This window comes from Danaus plexippus (assembly GCF_018135715.1).
Source record: "Danaus plexippus chromosome 3 unlocalized genomic scaffold, MEX_DaPlex mxdp_25, whole genome shotgun sequence".
Classification (NCBI taxonomy): Eukaryota; Metazoa; Arthropoda; class Insecta; order Lepidoptera; family Nymphalidae; genus Danaus; species Danaus plexippus.
The window spans coordinates 2,107,060-2,121,182 of NW_026869844.1; the positions used below are offsets into that span (position 1 = coordinate 2,107,060).

The following is a 14,123-nucleotide window of genomic DNA, read 5'->3' on the forward strand; positions in this document are numbered from 1 at the left end:
GAACTTATACACTTCGGTCTAGGTCCATAACCTTATGAAACAAATAAACGAATTACTAAAAAAAACATATTATTTGAACCATAAGAAATTGTGATAATTCACAATTTTTAAATTTTTTAGTAAAGAAACAACTTCGGGAGAGCCACACAAATATGTCATTGCCAAAGAGTATAAATGTGTATTTTTGCTCTTAAGCTACGACAGGAGATTGTTTATATTTAACATATTTCATGTCTTGAGTATATGTAGTTGTTATATCAATAGTCATGTATAAATTGTATTCTACATTATAACAGTGCAGTGTTCTTTGATAATTAATTTGTTTTCATTGTCTATTAGAAGAGCTGACACATGAGCAAGCAACATACTGTTGTCCATGAATGATTTATTTATTATCATTACAAATAAATCTTTCAGAACAAAGTGAAGGCGCTTAAATTCAAATGGAAGATCATTTGGTTTTAGAGGAGTGCGTGGAACGAACACCATCTCTGTATTTTTGTGTATTGCTTTGATTGACCAATTTTGTGTATTGCTTTAATTTGCAACCTGAGGCCGTTACACAACGTTTCAGGTTACGTAGCAACATCAGCGGTGTACTTTTTTGCAGTTCAAGTCTATGGATCACCCGTTGATATTAGGGACTTTAAGAATTATACCGGTTAATTTAGGGTCATCTACATGGCGTGGTGTGTGTATTGATTTATAAACATTTTTTCCCCGTCGAATGTCTTTAAAAGCATATAGTTAATAGACGCAGCTTGTTAATTGTTCGGAGTGAAAATAGTTCGTTTGCAATTCCATTCCACAGACTTGTTTTTTATGCCGGAAATTTTTACCACCATAATTATTACATATATTTCAAAATCCTAATGGACCTGACAATTGAGAAAACACTTGTAATATTACAAACAAATCTCCAATTAGAGAGGGTGTTTCAAAAAGTGCAGCATCTTGTAAGGCAGCATACAAGTGGTGAACATCTTCAAGCAAAACCCAAAACTTTTGCAAGCGGATTAAAAAATAGGATGTACTTCACCATATTAACCATTCTCAGAACTTCAAACAAAGTTGGCCTTTTTGCTTTAGGCAACAGCATACGCTCATAAAAACACTCCGGATTGCTGTGGTGCACAGCATATGCTCTGCCCAACTAACTTACTTTTTTATTCCAATCCACAATTACATCAGCCCCTCGTTTTCTTCTTTCCAAGTTTGTATAAAGATACATCAATGATTTATAAATATAGTCATCATTAGCGTGGTTAGATACACTTAGAAGTTTTTTTTTTAATATTCTAGAACCAAATAAATCATACAAACTTTCCAATGTCACTGTAGGAGGTCTTTAGGACGATAAAAAAAGATAGCCAGGGACGTTAAGAGTATTAGTGGATAATTTCGAAGATTATTGGATTTATGACTTAAAATTTCTATTTTTGTATGCCATGGTATCAATAAGATTACGAAACAAATAATATAAATACAGTGGAAGACGAGAGTAATGTTATTATTGCAGATACAAACAGGTGAGATAAACAAAAATACATTTGGTCATCGAAATTCAAATTTAACACAAAAAAAGGAAAACAAAAAAATTTGTCATATAAGATTTTTGTCTTGCTTTTACTCACAATAATTTTGATTTATATTCCATAGCGCAACTGGCAGACACCATGAAACTTCAACTCTTCGCCCTTGTCTTGCTCGTAGCGGGCACTTATGCCTTTCCCTCATTAGAGAACAGCTTTTTTGGTAATTATGTTATGTATAATGTATTATAAGATTAATAATTTATATCAACTACCTTGCTAACACTGACTTAAATCACCGGCAGACGATGAGCCGAGCCAAAGAAATCCTGCAGAAGATAGAGTTCGAAACATGATTGAGAGAATTATTAAAAGAATTCAAAGTGCCGGTGTCGATCCATTGAACGTAGAAAAGAGAGAATTCTCTCTTGACCCACCTTTTCTGTAAGTAATAGGCATAGTTTTGATTACAATTTAAAAAATGTCAAATGTATCATCTTTATAAAAAAAATCTAGTGTCTTTTTTGTAATAGTAAAATAACCGCTTTTTATTAATTGCGCATGGATGTACTCATGGTAAATATTTTTATTTTTTTGTTTGTATGTCTATCTTTGTTCCGGATTTCCGCTACAGCTAAAGTGAATTTAACGGAACTTTTACTCGTAGATTGAAAACGGTAAAAAAGGTACTTTTATATTAAATGGTGGTTTTATTAATGTAAATACGTATATATGTATATGACTGAACTCGCAGGTGGTAGTAGTGTGTATATATTAAAAGAATAAATTTAATGAATACTGTGAATGTATCAACAGAGACATAAGACTAATAGGGGTCATTGAAAAGCTACATTTCTCTGGTTTGAGTGACATCCGCATAAACCACCTAGAATACAGCTACATCTTCAACAGATTGCGCATTGATGTATCTATTCCTGAAATGAAAGTTTCGATTGGTACGTATTTCTACATCCTCTTTATTTTGCTATTTATTTGTTAAATTTGTTGTAAAAACACTTAATTTCATTTCTTTTATCAATGATTTTTTTATTTTAGGTAACAGCAACTTCCAAGGTATTATAGCTGGAAATGCAGTTAAAGGAGAATTGAGTGGCAGGTTTGAGAAATTTGAATATTGATTGCTTTAATATTAAAAAACACAATCCTTAACATTTTTATTCTAAGACACTAGGATAAATCGGTTAAATGCCTTTCAGCCTGTCCATCAACGAATTGCGCATCCAAGGTGTTGTCTACGTTGATGTCAATATCATCGGACAGCTCTACATACGCAGTATTTCATTAGACTCGAGCCTGAAAGGCATTGAGGTATGAGTTCATTTATTAGGAATATTTTTAAATTTTAATTGACGTTCAGTTCAGATTGATGACACGACTAATAATAAAATTGATATAATTGGTATGACGATAATTGCATAGTATAGTAAAATACAACACTCATGTTTGCTGCAAATATTGTTAAGTAGCGCTGTTTGTAACTATTGCATTTATCTTCAGGCCGACTTAAAAGCTATGGCTCAAGGAGTTGACCGTACTGAATATGTGAACAATCTCTTTAACGTGAGAATTCCTGCCTTCCTCCAGAACAACAAGGCAAGTAACTTACAAAATATATGTTGATAAGCAGACAAACAAAAGATATATTTAATTCTTTGTATATTTTATAGGATGACATCGACAGAATTCTTGGGGGTGTTGTTAAAACCATTCTCGAGTATTTCTGGAGCAATTAAAAGACAAATAGTCACGTTTCTTTGATGTATCAAAAACTTTCCGAGAAAATAAGTTATTTTTATAAATTATTTTGTCTTTGGAGATTTTGACAAAGATTAAAATGTTTTGGCACTATTTACTTTTTTTTTTTGTTTCTTTAAACCCTATTTCCTAAGACTATTTAACTCCTATTCAATTTCCTTACTATAAATGAATGAAGCAAAAGTGTTATTATTTTATCAATAACACAGTGATTACTAAATGAGAATATTTTTGAGAATCTATGAGATTAAATATAAACACATACATATAATTACTTTAATCTTTCTATATTCATTACAAGTAACATATTTCTTATTTTTAATAATACGTATTAATTTCATAATTTCTGTACAATATTAACAATTACAAAGCTAGTATTAGTAAGTATTTAGTACAATACTTTTAGAAAATATATGTGATTTTTTTCTTGCAAATATATTTTGTTGTAACATGTGGATCTGATTCTACGCAGGAGAATCGAAGTATCAAAAATAATGAATCAATAAAATGGCGATCGCCACGGATGAACTTCTATAATTACTACTACTTCTGGCCTGGCCTATGCACTCAACTTTTTATACTTCTCAAATTGTATACTTGGGGATACTTAAGGATATCATCAGGATCTCTTCTTGTAAGTGCGTGAAAAGAAGGGCCACGGTTCTTTCTTTATAGTACAGACTATGACTCGGAAATGAAATATAAATTATCTTTAAAGAATATTTGCAAGTTTAGGATTAACGCCGGACGCTATGTTTTGTGAATGTAGTTTAAGTTAAGAAAACGATATGAGAGTGAAGTTTACCGGGATAAGAAAAATTGCTTTCCAATTATCTCTATTTCTTTCAATGTAATGACCTTCAAAGGCTAAACATCTTCACCTATATACAGGCGAATATTTTGGACATTTAGAACAAGGGTAAAAGGTGTAGGCTTTTTTATATCCCTAAGAGGCAAAACAAGCAGACGGCCTACCTGATGGGAATAAGCCAACGTCGGTCATGGACATCTGCAACATAAGAGGCAGCCTGAAACATCCAAACTTGATTCCTGTATTAATGTGTTTTTTTTGTAGAAGTTAGTCCTAAGATAGTCAATATACTATACCAATAATAATAATATAAAGCTACAGAGTTTGTTTGTTTTTCTGAACGCAACAATCTCAAGAATTACTTTTTCGATTTTAAAAATTCTCTCAATGTTGGATATTCTATTTATCGAAAAAGACTATAAGATATATTTGGTTTAAAAAAAATAGTGATTTATAAGAAAATTGCTTCTTTTGTAACCCAAGGTGTAAAATTGAAAACCTATTTATGAGTGCACCACAAAAACTATTAACAATAAAACAAAATAATGTACTACCACTTTGCAGATCCTATAAGGGTCTAGAACAATGTCCGCGAGAGCATATCTAACTATCATAGTTTATTCAGAATTTCCGCTTGTGTGTTCAAAAAATTATTAAATCGTCTGAATTAAGAAAATAAGTTAAATATTTTTTGGTAATATTAATCCTTATTCAATTAAGCATTATTTTATTAAGGCCGTTTTCATATAGAAGTAAAATACTTTTTGTTTCATCCCAATCGGGTATTTTGTTTAGAAGTTATCACGAGTATAAGACGCTTAGGATTGGTATCCAATAATGAATTATTTGCCAAAGAGTTTTATTAGTTTATTATTATCTTTAGTATCTAATTGTGAAAAAAATTGACATTGAAATCATGCAATTGCGTAATTTCAATTACGGTCTTAGAATAGTGTCGCTATTAATATTATAATTGCGGAAGTAACTCTGTCCGTCTGCCTGTTACATTACCACGCCTACACCGCTAAACCAATTTTTGATTTTGAGTATAGAGATAGAGAGAACCCTAGAGAAAGGCGTAGGCTTATTTCTATTCCAATTCCGAATGAAGAATACTGAATCCCGAATCTCGATCCCAATCCCGACCTCGATCCCAAAATCACATGGGAGGAATCATGAAGTGCAGTTTGGATTCAGTACCCGTACTGGCACAGAACATTTCTGATGCTTACTTAATACTATGTGTTTTTTACAGAGTCGCTTTGAAAAACATATAGTATTAAGTAAGAATAAATTAAATTAGAATTCAAAAGTTCACTGCTTACTAAAGTTCTAAAAAAATTCACAAAAAAAAAAATAATTGAGCCTTCGGAGCTTTAACCTAAAAATACCAACTGTATCTTATTATAAATTATTAACGTTATACCGCGATTATAACATTACCTACCTGTCATTCTTAATTTATTCTTGTTTACATTTACTTTTTGATTACTTATAAATAGTATGTAAACTGTTTTACAAATTTTTATATCCTATGAAACCTAAAAAAAATAAATCGAATTCCAGCATTCCTTTTTATTATGTCTATTCATATATTGAACTTATGAAGTTTTCTCATAGTCGACATAAAACAAAATTATATAATGAGGTAATTATATATATAAATATATATACATATGTACATGTTGACAAGGAAATTCAAGACGAGTTTATTTATCTTTAAGTTTAAATCTCAAAGAAATTATAAATTGTAATAAAATAACTCTCGGATCGAATTATTGTAAAATAACAGTGTAGTATTATTTTTATACGTTTTAGGTACGTTAAACAAATTAACGTTAAATCTAAAAGATCTATTCCCAGACACAGACTTCTAGGTTTAATTCCAATCATGATATGACTTCATAAGTGCTTAGTTTTGATATAATCAATATAATTTCGTTTATTCATCTATTTTATTCAAATTTGCATTTTTAGGATAGCAAGCAAGTTTACTAAAAATGACATTAGTATACACATATAATATTTCTGCAAATACATATATAAAAGTTTATTAGATGGAATTACAAATATTTTGAATCGTTAGATTCATGATGCAAATTTTTCACTGTTATATATCACAAGTTCAGATCCTAGGAAATAAAATTTATGACAAAAATTCGCAGTTGGATATATCTTGCGAACTGAAAGATGTTGTTACAATTTTTATACTGACATCCGCAACATACTGTTGAATCGCCTCTAGCACGCGCTATATTATTGCTGATCATATATATAGTAAAAGTATTTAATTTATCCACGAAGCCCAATTATCTTATCTTAGTTTATAAATTATGACAGAGGGATTGGAACAATTATCATGGTAATATTTCCTGAACATCCTATTAATAAGTCTTTCAGAAATGCCACATGATGTGTATTTAGGGTAGAAACGTTTTTTTATTATATTTTGATACGTATTACAACAGAGATCGATTATACTTCCTAACGTATATATTATTGTGATCAGCTGAGATCAAATTTAGTTAACAAGGACTTTAATCGCTGAAATTTACTTCCACATAAAATACTGAATATAACACTTGTTATGATGAGTAACCCATACCACAGCTGTACAAGTTTTACCAAATTTGTAAAACAAAAGATTAATAATTGAAAAATTAAATAATAATTTATTTATTCCACGCAAATATCTTTGTAATTAAATTTGAACAAGGTTTCCTCATATATGGTCTTTTCTGTCTGGTTAAAAATAAATCCAATTTAAATAAATATTATGTTACTATGTATTGAAATTTTATTGTTTTACCTCGAAAGAATAAATAGGAGACTAAACCGAGAATCTTAATTAGAAAATCGTAATGTACATTTAAAGTAAACAGGTTTAATCGCATATCAGAAACACTTCTATTCTACTTCCTATACTTTAAATTTACATATTGTGCAATGTTTAAAAAATAGTATTTTGAAAATAATATTCCTCTCATTTGTAGCGAAAAACATATATATGAAAGTCTCTAAAAAGTTATTTTAATGTTTCAACTTATTTTGAAATTACAAAGTTTTTATTTTGTATCCACAAACGGGTTATAACTTTAGATTTTAGATTAGTTTTAAAAAGTTGATAAAAATTATATCGCATAAATGCAATAAAAATACATTAATAAATATTGAATTCGAGATTTTTATACGCTCAAAAATCTAATTTTTTTTATAAGAAAGGTTGCAAACGAGTAGTCGGCCTAATTGATGGACAGTAGTCACCGTCGCCCATAGACATCCGCAATATGTTTTATATTGCGGATGCGTGGCCAACCTTGGTTATTGAGGAAGAGGGAGGGATGAGAATAAGGAAATGGCAGGAAAGGGTGGGAATAGGAAAAAGGCAACCGGCTCTTTCATTCATCGGATGAAACGCGGCCATTTAAGGCTACTTTACGCCGATCTGCTTTGAGAGGGTGGTAGTTCCCCGATCGAGCCAGCTCATGTTAGAGCTGTAGTAACTGACCACAGCTAGGCTCTACCACCTTCATAAATCAATATACTATTTGAAACTAATCAATGCCTATCGGTGGTGAAGTGAGAGGAAGAAAGAGAAAAATATACATGTTTAAGACAATATATTGTTGCATAAGATTACACTATACAAATTAAACAACTCATTTAGTCTTGTGAAAATTTAAGTATCATTAATACCATTGAGACCATCGAGCGAATACTTTTGTTTCTGTAACTTATTAATAAATGAAATTATATAGGCATATAATATTTGACGTAGATTTCTTAGTCCCAACTAGTTACATTGATAATTATATAACAATCACTCTTTTGGTTCGAATGATTTTTTTAATGATCTAATACACATTATTCCACATATGTTTGTTCGAAATGTATTAATGATATAAGCCTGAGTTTCCTTAAGATGATAAAAAGATTAATTTAGTATTAAGATTAACGATTTAAATGAGATAATAGTAGTTACAGCAATTTTATCAGTTCTGTTTTTTTGATATAAATTGAGAATTACTGTATTTACCATTATTTCTTCCAAGCCAGTAAGTAATACTCGAACCAGTTAACAAAAACATTAAATATATATATTGAATTTTAGAGGAAAATCATTACAAAATTTATTTTGTTTTAAACACTCTCTAATTGCAATTACCAGTGCAATTTTAGTCGTTAGTTCGAAATAAAATACAAAATAATATAAAAAAGTAAATAATTCTTTTAATAAACTATTTATTTATTTAACAGAATCTTCAATCAACAATGAAACTTCATCTCTTCGCTCTTTTATTGGCAGTCACAGGCAGTTTCGCCTTGCCTCGGGCTGACGACTTTGGTATATATTTCAGAGTAATAATTAATCGGTTCAACTTCTTATAAAAATACTTACTTCATAACCATTCCGTAACAGAATTATCTGGTCAAAGAAATCCCGTGGAAGATGGTGTCTTAAGGGCGATTGAACGGATCATCGCCAGAATTCAAGCTGCCGGTGCCGACCCCTTTCAAGTTGACAGAAGAGACTTTGAATTTATTCCAATAACAATGTAATATTTATTTAACAATAATTATTAGAACTTTCAGCTAATCATCATTTATAACCATTCTTATCTTCGCAGTGACCTCGTATTAAGAGCTTTCATCGAGAACTTTGAATTCTCTGGAGCTAGCAACATTCGCATCCACAATCTAGAGTACAGCTATATTTTCAATAGATTACGCCTGGACGTTTCGCTTCCAGAAATCAAACTTTCAGTGGGTCAGTATTTAATTTTTTTTAAGAGCAAATATTACATAAATACTGTTTCAATTATTTAAGATTTTTAACTGGCTATCAAAACAACTACCAATCATTGTAACCTAATGATTTATTGTAAGTGCCCCGGTTCATCCTTTTGGTAGAATACTTTCAAAATTGTTATATTTCGTATATCACTTGATAGAACTGTACATATTATATGGAATACAAGATAAACTTACTAAACATAAAATAATGATAAATGTTACATAAACACTAACATACTTGCTATGTTTGACTTATGGAGTACTTATTTGTGATGTTTTTAGGTGATTCTGGTCTTGATCTTATGGTACTCGGCGGAAAAGTTGAAGCACAATTGCAGGGCAGGTAAATTTGTTTCCACAAAGATATTATTACATGTAATTTTTTATTAGGGAGAGCATTATAATAAATACTTATACATTTTCAGTCTATCCATCAAGGCAATCCGTTTAGCTGCTGTTGTCTACGTTGATGTCAATATCATTGACATTTCTCTTCGCAGTCTTTCAATAGACGCTAGCCTCGGTGGCATTGAGGTAAATTTTCTTTAGCAATTTTAATGTGAACGAATTTTATGTTGAAAATAAGGCGAATATCAACATACGTTCGAAATAATTTATTGATCATCATCAATTGTCTATGATCTAGTACTATTTTATACTCAATGTATAAAATGTTTAGTGACTGTTCCTATAGATCAGCCGGAATTTTTATGAAAAAATTTAAACCAATTTTGTTTTAATTTTTACAGTCTGACCTCAAAATTGTTGCTCAAGGAAGTGACAGATCCGAAGTCGTTAACAATTTATTCAATGTAAGAATCCCTGCTTTCCTCAAGAACAACAAGGTAAGTCGACTTATAATACATTTAGTTTAAAATATTCTCCGTATAACTTTTAAGCATATCGTTCTTTTTAGGCTGACATCGACAGAGTTCTTGAAAGTGTAATCAGCGCCATCCTTAACTACATCTGGAAATGAAAACTTTGAATTATGTAATTTTTTTTAAAAGGAACATGTAAAGGTGTTGTTGAATAAAAATTACTTCTAAACGATACGTTTTGTTTGAATTTGTACTCTGTATTATATTATAATCCAGTTAACTAAACAAGCTGAATAAAATAATATTATAAACCATTATGTTCTTAACTTAAAAATAAAACTGGTAAAAGAAATTTCATAAACAATATGATATGATGATAACTAAACAAATTATCAATACCTGCTTAATATAAGGAAAATAGAACCTCACTTCAAGTTACTTGAGAATACATTCTTAACTTAAAAATTAAAATTTTGAATACAAGTTTTACCTACTCGCTTTAAAATTAATAAAACAATGATTTTTTACAACTTAATACTCAAGGCTGTGTCAATAAAATGCCAATTCAAATTAAATACAAATAGAAAAAGTTTCCATGATAATTTGAACTGAAACCGATGTTTTTAAAAGCTTCACATTCACTGTCCCTCGATATTAAAAAGATTATTAAATTCCTTTTATTATAATAATCGTTAATATAATAATTATGACTGTCCATAATATGTTACATAAATAAATTCAAGGTTGACAGAACTATGATTAAAACTCCCATAAAGTTTGTTTTTTTTTTTTATTATTAATACTTTTTAATAATAAAGAACGCTTAGTACACCCGGAAGTCTTAGTTTTATTTAAATAAATACTCCGATATAAATAATTAACATCCGAAACTCTTAGATATCATCAAGGTTGACATTAATGGAATAATAAAAGATAAAGTAAAAATTTATTTTACAAGGACCCACTTATAGTTTAAGAAAAGTCAATACATTTATTTGCTGAAATTTTTGAAATTTGATTAAGATAATATTGCCATTGATGTAATATAACAGAAACGAAATCTGTTTTCTTGTTTTACAAATTACTATTTAAAACTGATGGTATACATACTTGTATGGTGAGTATTAAAAGTCTTGAAGTAATATAAATTTACTTATTGAGAAACAAAATAAATCATGTAACATCCTTTGTTGCTCACAATGTATAAGCGAGGAGAGTCGGACTCCCGCTTGAAGGGAGCCGCCATACAAATATTTATTCTAATGTTTTAGTATTTGATTGTTATAACGACAATAAAATACATTATCTGTGAAAAAAATTCTTCATCTATTGTAATTCATGATATACATCCTTGCAATAGATAGGTGGACATCGGAGTCTTAGCAACACGGTGATGTTTTACATTTTGGGTAAAGAATTCTCAGAGGAAAACAAAATAAAAAACCACAAACTGAGAAGAAGCTTCCACAATCATTTTCAGATAACTTAAGAGTTAGTCATTAGGCTTAACACGTAACATGCAAATCAGTAAATTTAATACTCGTGCGAGCAAGATCTCAGAGCGATCAGATAACAATTTTCTATGAAAGTGAACTTTCAAGTTTCATTAGCATCTCAACATCAGTAGCGTATTATAAATGTCATTAAATGTAAATATAAGTAAAGTAAATTTATTACATTTTCACTTTTGAAGTATCTAACAAAAGATTTAATCCACGGAAACTGTCTGACATTTATTATACCACCTTACATTCTACAAATTATATATTTGAATAAGCCATAAAAAAATTATTAGCTTAGTCCTATTTCAGTCGCCTTTCTCACATCGGACTTAACAAGAAGTCACAGGTCAATATCAGGAAACATGTGGCGAAAACAATAGCATGAGACGCTAATTAGATAGTAAGGGTTCATATTTGTAAAAGTAACTTATCTGATCGGTCGTGGATCTAAAAAACAATGTACCTATATGTAAAACTAGTTAAATCCAAATTTACGCAGGTATTTGGATTATGGAAACAAAATATGTTTATCTCTTATACGATAATTTTAATCACAAACTCAACATTCATCAAATTAAATTTTATATTTAAACCGATTTATCTCTTCAAACGATAAGTATAGCTATAAATATATCAAAAAACATTGACACGTAGCGGAGCGATGGCATTCGTGGCATACAGTATAGGTACTATGTAATGTCAATTGGCTAATGTCAATTTCTTATACACTTGTACCTAGTGTTGCGTGAGGGTGAACAAATTACTAAAATTGCATCTACCACCAATAAACAAACGATATTATATAACTACAAAAATACATAATAAATTAGAAATTTAACTAAACAGATGAAATACTTTAGTTAAAATGTACTAGTAATAAAATTAAAAGTCATGTTAATTTTTTTATAAAAAAATATCATTTAACAGGTTTATTAAGCGAAGCTATAAAATTTTGTAGTTTTGATTGATGAAAGAGCATCCAAAAATTTGAAAGCACCAACAGTGAGATATTGTTAGCAGCGTTTGTAGCATAATGAGGTAGCGATAGACTAATTTTTTTGTTTTAGATTTATTTGGACTTCAAGAAAAAATGTATATAAATCCTAACCGTCATAAAGGCAGTGCATATGACAATAACTTGAAATCACATCACAGATATAACTAAAGCTATGTTGCGATATAATAAAAATATAAAACATATAAGTGAAAAATACTATTTTACAAAACAATCTTTTTTCAACCCTACATGTACATCTTTAAAAATAAGTTCTTAAAATAATTTAAATATAATGTGGTCGTATGATTGGAACCTCAAAAAATTAAAGAGAAATCAAAAAAATTAAGGAAAATAAACAAATTAACTATATCAATTCTTTACATATACATAAATGCCGCATAATATGAGAGAGCATTTCTATACGTTTTTCAGTATGACTTGAAAACTCCGAGCTGTATTTCTGTCTCTGTTACGCTTAAGAGGCTCAGTTTTGTCAAATTCAGACTCCTGAGCTCGAATTTTCTCATAAGAGACGCACGTAAGGAAGGTCTCTCCATTTTTGTTTTAAGCCTGAGTGCAATATCTATTTATGTTGCTTCATACGACGTTTTTCTACTGCGGTATCGCTATTTCTCTAAGAAATATTCGATCGTATATCTCGTGGTCTTATTAGTATTAACAATGAAAGAAATTTAATTTAGGTTTCATACCAATTACTTGTTATTAATTGAATTTATCGAGTTATATGACAATAAGTGTTGGTTAATTTAGGCTTAGGTTACTTTTAGGTAGTTCTTATATAGTATATTAGTGTTTAGTTACCTAATCTGTAACCTAAGGTGGTCTTGGTGGCATGGAGATTAAAAGCCCACCTCTCATACGTGAGGGTGCTGGTTCGAAACCTGGAAGTACCGATGTGATATTTTCCGAGTCATATGTACTTTCTAAGAGTATTTAGACAACACTGACAGACAGACGGTAAAGGAAAACATCACGAGGAAACCTGGACTTATTGACCTGGACTTAAATTATAAGTTTGAAATCGCCAATCCGCCTTGTGCAAGCGTAGTGATTAGTGGTCCACCCTTCTCAACGTGAGAAGAGGCCTTTTACTCAGCAGTGGGCTCCGATAGGCTTATGATGGTGATGATGGTCTAATCTGTAAAAGGCACCGCCTTCAAATGGTATTGATGAATTGTGTTTATATAGTTATGTATCAAATTAGATTATTGGAAATTAAATAAAAATAGTATTCGTTTATCTAGATTAGATAGCTAGTCGATTTTTGTGAAGATATTTAAAATTTATTCTTAGATTGTTTATGTAAGGAAATAGTATTAAAGTGTTTAATTATTCTTTTGCTTTAAGGTTCCAGTGTTCCTAAATTTTTTTGTGAAATGTTTTTTTTATTTAAAGAATTTTATTCTTTTAGTTAATATGGCGACTTTAAAAAAAAAGGCGTTCCATGTATTTTATTTGTTGGAACAATCTTAGTAGATTTTTTGTTTATTGCTACATACTTGTATGTATAACAAAAATTAACGGATATTTTACATTTTTATAATAAAAAATTTCCGCACCATGGGATTTTCGTTAAGTTTATATATGACAAATTTTAAAGTTTAGCCTTACCATAAAAATGTTTCGTTTTTGGGTCGCTAAAAAAAACAAATGACAACCACTCTATGTTGTCCTGGAATCACGGTTAATATAACATAAGTAATATTGAATATGTCGCGTTGGATACAATGTACAATAAAAAACTAGATTCATGCCTGAATAATACAGTCTTTTTTGAATAACCTCACATTTTCCTAAATTTACTACGAGGCCATAACTTCACAAACTCAAGTGAAACAACAAACCACGGTTAAAGAAAATTATAAGAAC

At 30.0% G+C, this 14,123-nt stretch overlaps 2 protein-coding genes across 2 annotated transcripts; both read left to right on the forward strand.

Annotated features, from left to right (window-relative positions):
• Nucleotides 1–1,615: 1,615 nt before the first annotated feature.
• LOC116767041 (uncharacterized) lies at nt 1,616–3,405 on the forward strand. The gene is made up of 7 exons (XM_032657197.2): nt 1,616–1,755; nt 1,838–1,976; nt 2,349–2,488; nt 2,589–2,649; nt 2,750–2,861; nt 3,051–3,146; nt 3,221–3,405. The coding sequence occupies exons 1-7, from the start codon at nt 1,677–1,679 to the stop codon at nt 3,284–3,286; spliced, it is 693 nt and encodes a 230-aa protein (XP_032513088.2). The 5' UTR covers nt 1,616–1,676; the 3' UTR covers nt 3,287–3,405.
• A 4,899-nt stretch (nt 3,406–8,304) lies between these two features.
• On the forward strand, nt 8,305–9,966 carry LOC116768989 (uncharacterized). Its single transcript, XM_032659945.2, has 7 exons — nt 8,305–8,464; nt 8,540–8,675; nt 8,748–8,887; nt 9,196–9,256; nt 9,339–9,447; nt 9,663–9,758; nt 9,830–9,966. Exons 1-7 carry the CDS (start codon nt 8,392–8,394, stop codon nt 9,890–9,892), a joined length of 678 nt encoding a protein of 225 aa, XP_032515836.2. The 5' UTR covers nt 8,305–8,391; the 3' UTR covers nt 9,893–9,966.
• The last annotated feature ends 4,157 nt before the right edge of the window (nt 9,967–14,123 follow it).